General features: G+C 44.8%; 1 protein-coding gene across 2 annotated transcripts in view; it reads left to right on the forward strand.

Moving 5' to 3' along the window:
- btbd11b (BTB (POZ) domain containing 11b) overlaps positions 1–14,253 on the forward strand; it is a 132,922-nt gene that overhangs the window by 110,064 nt on the left and 8,605 nt on the right. For both annotated transcript variants that reach the window (XM_068050221.1, XM_068050222.1), the window contains exons 8-11: positions 1,118–1,211; positions 3,187–3,322; positions 3,569–3,789; positions 6,339–6,517. In XM_068050221.1, coding sequence (XP_067906322.1) covers positions 1,118–1,211; positions 3,187–3,322; positions 3,569–3,789; positions 6,339–6,517 — 630 coding nt within the window. The remainder of the gene's footprint in view (positions 1–1,117; positions 1,212–3,186; positions 3,323–3,568; positions 3,790–6,338; positions 6,518–14,253) is intronic.

Below are 14,253 nucleotides of genomic sequence, written 5' to 3' on the forward strand. Positions count from 1 at the left end.
CAGTGGATCAGATTGAAAAACCTCACTGATACTCCAGCCTGCACTCGGGAAAGCTTCACACTCAGAACAAGGGCTCCACATGTTCATTTTTATAGATACTTTACCAACAGTTACAGCTGGCTTTGCTCCTGCAAACTGGTCCCCAGTGGGTGCAAAGAGACAACAAGCGGATTTAATGCTTGAGACAGTTTAAAGGAAGGTTTGCCGAGGGGGCAAGAGGTTCTCCTGTGGGGACCTGGGTCTGGTTCAGCCCCAGCTGAAAGGGTGAAGCTAGCAGTCACAGTCTGCCATCAGGGTTGTGAGCGACAGTTACAACTCTGATCTCAGTCAGTGGAGTCCAAAGCAGTGGCTAATCTGTGGCACCAGACTGGCACCTTTTAATGATCTGATCATTAAAGTTGGGTAATATTACCACTGTCCATCCTCTTGGGCATTGAAGGCCAGACTGGGCGGGGCTGGCTGTCCCTGGATGTGACTCCCCCCCTCACCCCCATGCCTGACCTTCTGACCCTCCGCTCTTGACCCACCCTCCCCAGCAGCACAGAATCACTGAGGAGAAAATACAGTTACTAAAAATCACATTCGAGTGGGGATTCCAAAAAAACAGAACACTGGGGGTTTTGGAAATGGAAAGGATGGCTGAAAGTTTTACTGTTCTATTTCCTGCAGGCGAAAGGTTACGTAGGCACTGAGCAGCTGATGAACCTTCCCTCCTTGCCCCCACTCCCTCCCTGTGCCCAATCCCATGCTACCCCCACTCCCTCCCTGCCCCCACTCTCTCCCTATGCCCAATCCCATGCTACCCCCACTCCCTCCCTGCCCCCACTCTCTCCCTATGCCCAATCCCATGCTACCCCCACTCCCTCCCTGCCCCCACTCTCTCCCTGTGCCCAATCCCATGCTACCCCCACTCCCTCCCTGCCCCCCCAATCCCTGCTCCCACTCCCTCCCTGTGCCCAATCCCACACTACCCCCACTCCCTCCTTGCCCCCACTCCCTCCTTGCCCCCACTCCCTCCCTGCCCCCCAATCCCTGCTCCCACTCCCTCCCTGCCCCCACTCCCTCCCTGCCCCCATCCCGTTGTGTCCAGGTAACAATATTCTCCTCTTGTCTGCAGCTGCTGCTGGATGCTGGAGCGAATGTCGAAGGGTCTGTTGGACAAGGTGGTGAGAATTACTCGGAGACCCCCTTACAGCTGGCGGCTGCAGCCGGTGAGTGCCTGACGGAGCAGGAATACTGTGCTGTAATGTGGCCACAAGATCCTTCAATAACGAGTTCCTCCAACTCCACAGCTTAAAAACTCAAATGGTGCTTGTCTTTATAGTTGAAATCCACATATTTGGTCGGGTTATCTGTTAACCCAAGGTCGAAACTTTTCACAAGCCACATTGTCAGTGTTTGGGAGAGAGTTGGTTCCTAGGGTTCAGAGAATTGTATCACCAGGTTTTGGGGACCAGATTCCTAGGTTACATCTGAACTTGAGACGTCCACTCCCTTCACCATGGCAACAGCGTGTACCATTTACAAGACGCACCAGAGCAACTTGCCAAGGCTCCTTCGACAGCACCTTCCAAACCCGCAACCTCCACCGCCTAGAAGGACAAGGGCAGCAGACGTATGGGAACAGCATCACCTGCAAGTTACCCTGCAAGTCACACACCATCCTGACTTGGAATGATATTGTCGTTCCTTCACTGTTGCTGAATCAAAATCTGAGCACACTCTTCCTAACAGCACTGTGGGTATACCTACACCACATGGACTGCAGCAGTTCAAGAAGGCAGCTCACCACCACCTTCTCAAGGGCAATTAGAGATGGGCAATAAATGCTGGTCCAGGCAGCGACACTCATATTCCCAAGAATGAATTTGAAAACAAACCTAAATATAACTCACGGAGAGACAATTTATTTTATCTGAGCTGTTTGTTCATAAATCAGACTGATACTCAGAGCAGTGAGTACATTGTTGAAATGCTTCCAAAAAAGAAGGCAGTTTTTTGGTTAAAGAACAGATAAAGGGACACGGGCTTGATGAGACAGACAGGAAATGAAAATGATCTGAGTGGGTCTGCTACACAGATCAAAGCTGGAAGGCGAGTTGTCCTTCATCACAATACTATTCCTCATCCATTAACACTTCCTAACCTGTGTTCCAGAGACTCTGAAAGTTAGTCCTTAAAATCCCTCTGCTCCCTTCTGGGACAGTCAAAGCACAGACAGTCAAAAGCAAAATGCCGTACTCCCGATGTTTTGTAAATCTGTTCTTCAATCCCAGTAGTAAATGACATCATCTTTTCATGTGTTTAAACCGCTCACACAATTCGATCCCGAACCGCTGATCGACTCTTTGTGTGATTTGGTTTTGATGCTGATGTGTGAGTGCAGTCCTCAGAGTCTGAGTAAAGAGCCCTGATTTTAACCCATTTACCCTGGGTGGGGTAGATTAAAATCAGGTCTTATGGTTTTCTAATTAGGATAGGTTCAGAGGGCCAGGGTTATTGTTCCAGTACTGTGAGGTTGCACCTCCAATCAGTGATCCCTTGCAGTGGGATCTTTGATCTACCTCAGTGACCAGTAGCCATTGTCCCCAAGTCCCTCAAGCTCTGTCATTGCTCTGGGAATACACATACCATGCTCTAAGATAACACTTTCAGTGCAGTACTGAGGGAGCACTGCCCTGTCGGAGGGTCAGTACTGAGGGAGCGCCGCACTGTCGGAGGGTCAGTACTGAGGGAGTGCTGCACTGTCGGAAGGTCAGTACTGAGGGAGCACTGCCCTGTCGGAGGGTCAGTACTGAGGGAGTGCCGCACTGTCGGAGGGTCAGTACTGAGGGAGTGCTGCACTGTCGGAGGGTCAGTACTGAGGGAGCGCTGGCCTGTTGGAGGGTCAGTACTGAGGGAGCACTGCCCTGTTGGAGGGTCAGTACTGAAGGAGTGCTGCACTGTCAAAAGGTCAGTACTGAGGGAGCACTGCCCTGTCGGAGGGCCAGTACTGAGGGAGCACTGCCCTGTCGGAGGGTCAGTACTGAGGGAGTGCCGCACTGTCTGAGGGGGCTAGATAAATGCAAGTTTTCCCCTTTTTTTCTGTGGCCCTGGGAGCATGCAGTCTGCAGACCTAGCAGGCAGTTTGTAATCTCTAACCAAGTGAAGTTTTGTCCTGACAGGATGTATGTGTTGGGGTTTCAGGTAACTTTGAAATTGTGAGTTTGCTCCTGGAGCGAGGAGCTGAACCGATGATCGGGACGATGTGCAGAAATGGCTTTTCCATCACTCCACATGGTGACATGAGCGCGTACAGCCAGGCTGCCGCACATGGACACAGGTAACTGGGGGTGTGGTCTGGTTGGATGGGAGGTGGGGGGGATGTGGGGCAGGTAAAAGAGGAGGGTCAGTAGGGGTGGGGAGTGGGCACTGGCTGTGGGGGTGCGTTTGGCGGTGTGGGTCATTGGGGTCGGTTCAGTTTCCAGTTTGTTTCAGGGAGTTGCAGGTGGGGTCCACAGTCTCCCGGCATTCTCTGAAATCTCTCTCTCTCGAGCTTTATCCGGTTTTCTATATTCTACCTGTTTAGGAATGTGTTTCGGAAACTGCTGACACATTCAGAGAAGGAAACAAGGAATGTTCTGTCCCTGGAGGAGATTCTGGCTGAGGGGACCGTTTCCACGGGGACGACATCAACTCCCGTAGGCTCCAACCGTAACAACAAGGCCCGGCTGAATATTCTGAGGGAAGCGATGTATCACAGCTCAGAACATGGATACGTGGACATCACCATGGACATCAGAGGCTTTGGTTAGTGGCTTTGCATCTGTGTGTGTGTGTGTGTGTGTGTCTCTGTGTCCTTCTCTCGCTCACTGTTCTTGTCCACCCCTCTCTCTCTCTGTTTGCCTCTCCCCCTCCCTCCGTCTGCCTGCCTGCCTATCTCTCTATGTCTGTCTCTCCATTTCTCTCTGTCTGTCTCATTCTGTCTTTCTCTCTATCTATCTCTGTCTCTCTCTCTCTCCCTCTGTCACTCGTTCACTCACTTGCATTCTCTCTCTCACTCTTTCAATCTCTCTGTCTCTGTCACTCACTCTCTTGCACTCACTCTCATGCACACACTGACTCTCACTTTATCACTCGCTCTCACTCTCACCCTCTCTCTCACTCTCAGCCTCTCACTCACCATCTCTCACTCACTCTCTCTCACTCACTACCTCTCACTCTCGGTCTCTGACATCACACTGACAATAGTGACTGGCAGGATATTATAATGGGCATTTCCTGGAGCTAAACACTAGACAGGTGAAGAATCTCCATTTCTCAGCAATAATTGATGCTTTAAACACTCCGCCACCCACTGAACCATCCAGCAACCTTTGAATAACGGAACACTGAGGGGAATGTGCGATATGAAGCCTGTGGTTATTATTCCTCTTTTATTTCAGAATACACTGTTACATTAAACCTGAAGAAATCAAGGCAAATGTTCGATTGTGAAATTTAAAGTCCAAGTTCCTTATGTAGATTGTGTTATGGAAGTGCTTCCATTTTTTGTTAAATATTTTTTGACGACTCATCTGTAAAGTGTGGAAATAGATTCATTTTGGAAAGCTGACGATTTCATAGATGCTGGACTTTGTTTTTTGTTGAAAGTTCACTGAGAGGTCTTGTTTGAAAACAACCTTTAGTGGAAGTCACAATGCATTAAGCTCAATAAACAACATGAACCTTGGTGACTTGGGAAGATGTTTACAAGTGAAGTGACATGTCAAGATTTATGATGGTCAGGAAGTCACTTTTGGCTTTCTGTTTGAGCTGTGGACTGTTTTGAGTTAGTTGGAGGTCAGCCTGCCAAGAAACACCCAGTTCAACTCTTCCTTCACTTCTCTGAAAAGCCCTGAGAGTTCAGCGTGTGTGAGAGCTACAGCCCCTGACGCCGCATTTCTCCTGAGAAGCTGGAAAAACCAGTTGATTTAATCCTCGAAGCCGCCTGAAAAGAACTGCTCCAGAAAAGATCCCAGTTACCCGCCTACATGTTCTTGGACGCCAGACTGTATGCCATTTTGGGACACAACATATCTCATCCCTTTTCTTCCAAGAATTAACAAGTATTTAGCCAAAATATTCTTTTTTGCCTTTTTGTTTTGTAAAAGAGCTCTATAGAGAAAATTTCTTTACTTTTCTTTAACCAGTGTGTGTGCGGAGGGGGGGGGGGGCGGTATTTAAAAAGGGAACTTTCATATTTCAATCTGTGCGTTAATGCTTTGCTTCATTACTAGATAAGTCCTGTTTTTATAATAAATTAATAATTCTGTTAATTAAAGAAACCTGGTTGGTGTATTTTCTGGGATAAAGCGTAGCTTTATGATTGACCGTATTGGTAACTGGGTAAACATTTAAATATATGTAGTGACTTGCGGAAAAGTGGAACTAGAAAAGACAGTGCATTCCTCCCGCCTCGGTCTATCAATAGTATTTTGCTCATATTTGTGAATGACTTCCTCAAGCAGTACCTCAGTCTGTCATTTCCTCACCAGTTCCTCACATCGTCTCCTGCTTAATTAAGAGCTTTATTTACACTTTTTGATTCCAAACCATGTGAATGTGTGCACAAAGAAGTGAGGAAGATTCATCAGTACCCAAACGTCCATTAGCTGGTGAACCCTGACATCACCTTCCCCTCTCTCCATCACAGAGCCAGTGGCACTCACTCTCAACCCACTCAGCATTGTGGGTCTTAGCTCCTGTCTGAGGTGTTTAACTGAGGCACCGTCTACCCTATCAGACGGATGTAAAAGGTCCCATGCCCCTATCTCGAGGACGAACGGGGTTGTTCTCCCCGGTGTCCTGGCCAATATTTATCCCTCGCCCAACATCATTAAAAACAGATTATCTGGTCATTATCAGATAGCTGTTTGTGGGAGCTTGCTGTGCACAAATGTGCTGCCGTGTTTCCACATTACAACAGTTACTACACTTCAACAGTACAGTAAAGCACTTTGGGGCATCCTCAGGTGGTGAAAGGCACTATAGAAATGCAAGATTGGGAAATTCGGGGGATTTTCCTCCCGGGCACAGTCAGGGAAACTCCAGGAGTTCCTGGTTCTCGTGCTGCATTGCCAGATGTACTTAACCGCTCACTCCCAAAGATAGGAGGTGAGTGACTGGAAAACCACTTCCATCCCAAGCCATTTCACATCATCTCTCCTACCCTTCAATGACGCGACCTGCAGAATATCCATCCAGCACCCTCTCATAATGTTTAACACCCTGAAAAGCGAGTGAAAAGCAGTGTAGCGACAGTGCTGTGATGCAATTGCTGCCATGTGTAGACCTGTAACACTGCCTTTGTCACACAGGCGTTCCATGGAACCTGCACTCGTGGTTCTTGTCTTTGGACACAGCATTCCTGCAGCGCCGGAGACTAATAATCCAGTGCTTGCTGAAAGAGTTCAGTACCATCAAGGAGGAAGAGTACAGCGAGCAGCTTCTCCTCCAGGGTCTACCACTCATGTTTCAGATTCTGAGAGCCAGCAAGGTAACGTTTTATAGTCTGTGCAAAGTTACAATGAGTATCATTCACAAATCCACAGTCGGACGCAAACCTTACGAGGAATGAGAAATGCTTTAAAGTGGTGAAGAATAAATTAATTTCTATCACTTGTTTCCAAATCTAACAGTCGCTGTCAGGAAAAATGAGCGGGAGAAAAATGATGAGCGTTTGTGGTAATTGCTGGGAAATAGAATCAGTGAATCTTACAGCTCAGAAAAAGGCCATTCTACCTGTTCTGTCTGTGCCGACTGCTCTACTGATGCTAAATTATCAGATTGCTTATCTCACATCCAGTACTAGATGAGCTGAAATATCCTCTAATTAAATATTGGGAAGACTGAAGTCATTGTCTTTGGTCCCTGCTGCAAACTGTGGTCCCTAGCTACCCACTCCATCCCTCTCCCTGGCAACAGTTTGAGATTAAACCAGTCTGTTTGCAACCTTGGTGTCACATCTGATGCTGAGAGGAGCTTCCAACTACATATTCGCGTCATCACCAAGACGGTCTTTTTCCACCTCTGTAACATCACCTGACTTCGCCCCTGTCTCAGCTTATCTGTTGCTGAAACCCTCATTCATGCCTTTGTTACCTCTAGACTTGACTATTCCAACGCACTCCTGACTGGTCTCCCACATTCTAGTCTCTGTAAATTTGAGGTCATCTAAAACTGCTGCCCATGTCTTAACTCACACCGAGTCCTGTTTGCCTATTACCCCCTGTGCTCACTGACCTACTTTGGATCCTGGTCAAGCACTGAATTGATATTAAAATTCTCATCCTTGTTTTCAAATCCCTCCATGGCCTCGTCCTTTCCTATCTCTGGAATCTCCCACACTCCTCCGAGATAGCTGCGCTGCTCTAATTCCGGCCTCTTGAGCCTCTTAATTGGTCCATAATTGGTGGCTTTGCCTTGAGTTGCCAGGACCCTAATCTCTGGAATTCCCTCCCTAAACCTCTGCGCCTCTCCACCTCACTTTCATCCAGTAAGGCACTTCTCAAAACCTACCTCTTTGGTCATCTGATCTAATATCTCCTTATGTAGCTCAGTGTTATACTTTGTTTTATAATGCTCCTGTGAAGCGCCCTGGGATGTTAAATTACATTAATGACCCTATATAAATATTCATTGTTGTTCTTGTTGTGTCAGCTCTTTGAATACTGTCAAATGAGTTCACAGATGTTTTGGAGTTTGTATGGGAAACACAATAAACAGGAGGATATTGAGAGGGGTAGAAGAAGTGAGAGACCTTGGACTGCATGTCCACAGGTCCCTGAAGGTGGTAGGACAGGTAGATAGAGTGGTGAAGATGGCATATGGAATGCTTTCCTTTGGCCGAGGTATAGAATATAAAAACAGGGATGTAATGCTGGAACTGTATAAAACGCTGGTTAGGCCACAGCTGGAGTATTGCATACAATTCTGGTCACCACATTACAGGAAGGACATAATTGCTCTGGAGAGAGTATAGAGGAGATTTGCAAGAATGTTGTCAAGGCATGAAAATTGCAGCTCTGAGGAAAGATTGGATAGGCTAGGGTTGTTCTCCTTAGAACAGTGGGGCTGAGGGGTGACTTAATTGAGGTGTACAAAATTATGAGGGGCCCAGATAGAGTAGACAGGAAGGACCTGTTTTCCTGTAGCAGAGAGGTCAATTACCAGGGGGCACCAATTTAAGGTGATTGGTAGAAGGATTAGAGGGGACATGAGGAAAAATATGGGATGGGATCAGTACATTAGTAAGGAGAGAATCTCAGATTGGAAGAACAAAATGTGGAATCTGTTTGGGTGGAGCTAAGAAACAGCAAGGGGCAGCAAACATTGGTAGGAGTTGTTTATAGGTCACCAAACAGTAGTGGTAGTGTGGGTCATGGTATTAATCAGGAGATTAGAGAAGCATGTAGCATGGGTAATACAGTAATTATGGGTGACCTCAATCTGCATATAGACTGGGTAAACCAAATGAGCACTAATGCTGTGGAGAACAAGTTTCTGGAGTGTGTTAGGGATGGTTTTCTAGAGCAGTTTGTTGAGGAACTGACTGGAGAACCGGCTATTTTAGATCTAGTATTATGTAATGAGAAAGGACTAATTAATAATCTTGTTGTAAAAGAACCTTTAGGGATGAGTGACCATAATATGATAGAATTTTACATTATGTTTGAAAGTGAGGTAGTTCAATCTGAAGCCAGGGTGTTAAATTTGAACAAAGGAAATTATGAAGGCAAGAGGGGTAAATTGAAGGCTGAGGTGGATTGGGAAAATACATTAAAATGTATGACGATGGATAGTCTTTAAGGAATTATTACATCGTTTACAGCAACTATACATTCCTTCAAGGCACAAAACCCTAAAAGTAAAGGCAGTCAACCGTGGCTAACAAAGGAAGTTAAGGATTGTAAAAGAAAAGGCCTAGGGCGGCACAGTGGCGCAGTGGTTAGCACCGCAGCCTCACAGCTCCAGCGACCCGGGTTCAATTCTAGGTACTGCCTGTGTGGAGTTTGCAAGTTCTCCCTGTGTCTGCGTGGGTTTCCTCCGGGTGCTCCGGTTTCCTCCCACATGCCAAAGACTTGCAGGTTGATAGGTAAATTGGCCATTATAAATTGCCCCTAGTATAGGTAGGTGGTAGGGAAATATAGGGACAGGTGGGGATGTTTGGTAGGAATATGGGATTAGTGTAGGATTAGAATAAATGGGTGGTTGATGGTCGGCACAGACTCGGTGGGCCGAAGGGCCTGTTTCAGTGTTGTATCTCTAAAAAAAAAAAATTAAGTTGCCAGAAATTGTAGTAAACCTGAGATTTGGGAGGATTTTAGAATACAGCAAAGGAGGACAAATAACTGATAAAGAAAGGAAGGATAGAATATGAATGTAAACTAGAAAAAAATATTAAAAAGACTGTAAAAGCTTCTATAGGTACATAAAAAGGAAATGTTTGGCTAAGACAAATGAGGGTCCATTACAGGCAGAGTCAGGAGAATTTATAATGGGGAATAGAGAAATGGCAGAGAAGCTAAATTATTACTTTGTGTCTGCCTTCACTGAGGAAGATGCAAGAAATCTCCCAGAATTAGAGATCCAAGAGACTAGGGAGAATGAGGAATTGAAGGAAATTATATTAGTAAGAAGGTTGTATTGGAGAAAGTAATGGGGCTGAAGGTTGATAAGTCCCCAGGACCTAATATTCTACATCCCAGAGTGTTGAAAGAGGTAGCTATGGAGATAGTGGATGCATTGGTGATCATCTTCCAAAATTATACAGATTCTGGAGCAGTTCCTGCAGATTGCAAGGTAGCAAATGTCACCCCACTATTTAAGAAGGGAGGAGAAAGAAAACAGGGAACTACAGACATGTTAGCCTTACATCAGTAGTAGGGGAAATGTTAGAATCTATTGCAAAGTATGTGATAAATGGACACTTGGATAATTAGTGATTGGGCAAGAATGTGGCAGATGGAATATAATGTGGAAAAGTGTGAGGTTATCCATTTTGGTAGGAGGAATAAATATGCAGAGTATTTCTTAAATGGTAAGAGATTAGAAAGTGTAGATGTACAAAGGGACCTGGATGTCCTTGTCAATAAGTCACTAAAAGCTAACATGCAAGTGCATCAAGCAATGAAGAAGGCTAATGGTATGTTAGCCTTTATCGCAAGAGGATTTGAGCACAGGAATAGTGAAGTCTTTCTTCAATTGCATAGAACCTTGGTTAGATCGCACCTGGAGTACTGTCTGCAGTTTTGTTCCCCTTACCTTAGGAAGGATATTATTGCCATATAGGGAGTGCAACGAAGGTTCACCAGACTTGTTCCCGGGATAGCAGGACTGTCCTATGACGAGAGATTGGGGAAACTGGGTCTGTATTCTCCAAAGTTTTGAAGAATGAGAGGTGATCTCATTTGAAACCTACAAAATACTTAAAGGGATAGACAGGGTTGATGCAGTTAAGATGTTTCCACTGGTTGGGGAGTCTAGAACCAGGGAACACAATTTCAAAATAAGGGGGAAGCCACTTCGGACAGAGATCAGGAGAAATTTATTTACTCAGCGCGTTGTGAATCTTTGGAATTCTCTACCCCAGAGGGCTGTGGAAGCTCAATCATTGAGTATGTTTAAAGTAGAGATTGACAGATTTCTAAATACCAATTACATAAAGGGATATGGCGATAGTCATTGAAGTGGATGATCAGCCATGATCGTATTGAATGGTGGAACAGGCTTGATAGGTTGAATGGCTGACTCCTGCTCCTATGTTCCTAAAATATTTTCACGCAGAGGGGGTGGGTGTCTGGAATTTGCTGCCTGGATCGGTGGTGGAGGCAGAAACCCTCAACTCATTTAAAAGGTACCTGGCTATGCACCTGAAGTACTGTAACCCGCAAGGCTACGGACCAGGTGCTGGAAAGTGGGATTAGATTGGGCGGCTAGTTTTTTTCAGCCGGCGCAGACATGATGGGCTGAATGGCCTCTTTCTGTGCCATAACTTTACTATGGTAATGACTAAACTATTTAAAACACTACAGCATTCAAATGTAATGTAAAGATTGTTTTCTTTCTAAAAATATTTGAAGAATATATACACTAGATCGGGCAGCTTTGATAGAGAAGAACAAGCATTCACAACAACAAAACAACTTGCATTTATATAGCACCTTTAACATAGTAAAATGTCCAAAAGCGCCTCACTGGAGCCTAATCAAACAAGATTTCACACCGATCCACGTAAGGAGATATTAGGTCAGGTGACCATAAGCTTGGTCATTGAGGTAGGTTTTAAGTAGTGTCTTAAAGGAGGAGAGAGAGGCAGAGAGATTTAGAAAGGGAATTGCAGAGCTTAGGGCTTTGGCAGCTCAAGGCATGGCCGCCAGTGCTGGAAAGATTAAAATCAGGGATGCTCAAGAGGCCAGAATTTGAGGAGCGCAGATATCTTGGAGGGTTGTAAGGCTGGAGGAGGTTACAGAGATGGGCTGGGGAGAGTGGTGGAAAACAAGCATGAGAATTTTAAAATTGAGGTGTTGCTGGACCAGGAGCTAATGTAGGTCAACAAGCACAGGGCTGATGAGTGAATGGGACTTGGTGTGCATCAGGAATTGGGCAGCAGAGTTTTGGATGAGCTGAAGCTCCAAGCACATGAAAAGTGGGAGGCCAGTCAGGAGAGCATTGAAGTAGCAGAGGGATTCAGCAGCAGATGAGCTGAGGCAAGAGCAGAGATGGGTGATGTTACGGAGGTAGAAGTAGGTGGTCTTGGTGATTGAGTAACCGATATCGTGGCATCGGATTCTTTCTGTTAAAGTGTCGTGAGTGCCCAAATTTCTGTATCAAGCTATGATAACTACATCGCGCAGTCAATCTGTTACATGTACAGTCACACTGCCTTAATCTGTCTCTCGGGAACATAGAACTTAGGAACAGGAGTAGGCCATTCAGCCCTTTGAGCCTACTCTGCCATTCGATAAGATCATGGCTGATCTGGTTGTGGTCTCAACTCCACTTTCCTGTCTGCTCCCAATAACCCTTGACTCCTTTGTCTATCAAAAATCTATCTAACTCAGCCTTGAATAAATTCAATGACCCAGCCTCCACTGCTTTCTGGGGAAAAGAATTCCACAGACTAACGACCCTCCTCATCTTCATCCTAAAAAGGAGATCTCTTATTCTTAAACATGCCCTCTAGTTCTAGATTCCCCCACAAGAGGAAATATCCTCCGGGTATCCAGTCCCCTCAGGATCTTATATGTTTCAATAAGATCACCTCTCATTCTCCAAAACTCCAGTAGGTGTAGGCCCAACCTGTAGAACGTTTCTACATAAGATAAGCCCTTCATCCCCGGAATTATTCGAGCGAACCTTCTCTGAACCTCTTCTAATGCAATTATATCCTTACAATAAAAGCAAAATACTGCAGATGCTAGAAATTTGGAATAAAAACAGAAAGTGCTGGAAATACTCAGCAGGTCTGGCAGCATCTGTGGAGAGAGAAGCGGACTTAACATTTCAGGTTTGTGACTTTTTGTCAGAACTGGAATTATATCCTTTTTCAAATAAGGAGACTAAATCTGTACACAGTTTTCCAGATCTGGTCTCGTCAAGGTCCTGTACAGCTGCAGTAAAACTTCGCTACTTTTATACTCGATTCCACTCACAATAAACGCCACCATTCCATTTGCCTTCCTAATCAGTTGCTGTACCTACATACTAACCTTTTGTGATTCGTGTACCAGGACGCCCAGATCCCTCTGTACCACCGAGTTCTGCAATCTCTCTCCATTTAAATAATATACAGCTTTTTTATTCTTCCTGCCAAAGTGGACAAGTTCACACTTTCCCACATTAAACTCCATCTGCCAATTTTTTGCGCACTCACTTAACCTATCTATATTTTTAGACCCTTTACCTCCTCTTGACAACTTACTTTCCTTCCCGTCTTGGTGTCATCAGCAAATTTAGCTATCATACATTCATTCCCTTCGTCCAAGTCGTTGATATAGATTGTAAATAGTTGAGGCCCCAGCACTGATCCCTGTGGCACTCCACTAGTTACAGCTTGCCAACCCGAAAAAGACCCATTTATCGCTACTCTCTGCTTCCTGTTAGCTAACCAGTCCTTTATCCATGCTAATATGTTACCCCTACACCATATGCTCTTTTACCTTGTGTAGTAACCTTTGATGTGGCATCTTATAAAATGCCTTTTGGAAATCCAAATATATCACATCTACAGATTCCCCTTTATCCACCTTGCTTGTTACTTCCTCGAAGAACTGTAATAAATAAGTTAAACATGATTTGCCTTTCCCAAAACCATGTTGACTCTGTCTGATCCCATTATGATTTTCTAAGTATCCTGCTATAACTTCCTAAATAATGGATTTGAGCAATTTTCCTATGACAGATGTTAGGCTAATTGGCCTATAGTTTCCTGATATCTGACTACCTCCTTTCTTGAATAAAGGTGTTACATTTGCAGTTTTCCAGCCTGCTGGGACCCTTACAGAATCTAAGGAATTTTGTAAGATTATAACCAAAGTCTCTACTATCTCTGCAGCCACTTCTTTTAAGATGCTAGGCTGCAGGCCATCTGGTCCTGGGGACTTGTCAACCTTTAAGTCAAATAGTTTTCCCAGTACCTTTTCCCTGGTGATGGTGATTGTTTTAAGTTCCTCCACCCTTTCACTTCTTGATTTTCAAGTACCTTTGGCATGTTTTCCAAGTCATCTACAGTCAAAACAGACACAAAATACCTGTTCAACACCTCCGCTATTTCCTTGTTTTCAATGATCAATTCCCCAGATTCACTCTCTAGAGGACCAACACCAGCTTTAGTTACTCTTTTCCTATTTAAATACTTGTAGAAACTCTTACTGTTTTTATATTACTAGCTAGTTTTCTCTAATACTTTACTTTCTTCCTCTTTTTTTTGTCATTCTTTGCTGGTTCTTAAAATCTGTCCAATCTTCTGACCTACCATTACTCTTTGCAGATTTGTAGTGTTTCTTTTAATTTGATACTATCCTTAACATCCTTATTTAGCCACAGATGATGCATCCTTCTCAAAGAATCTTTCTTTCTGATTGGGATAAATCTTTGCTGAGAGTTATTAAATATCTCCTTAAAAGTCTGCCACCGCATCTCTACTGTCCTACCTTTTAACCAGTTCACTTTAGCTACCTCTGCCTTCGTACCCTTGTAACTATCTTTATTTAGGTTTAAAACACTAGTCTT

Source organism: Heterodontus francisci, chromosome 18 (genome assembly GCF_036365525.1).
Source record: "Heterodontus francisci isolate sHetFra1 chromosome 18, sHetFra1.hap1, whole genome shotgun sequence".
NCBI classification, from domain to species: Eukaryota; Metazoa; Chordata; class Chondrichthyes; order Heterodontiformes; family Heterodontidae; genus Heterodontus; species Heterodontus francisci.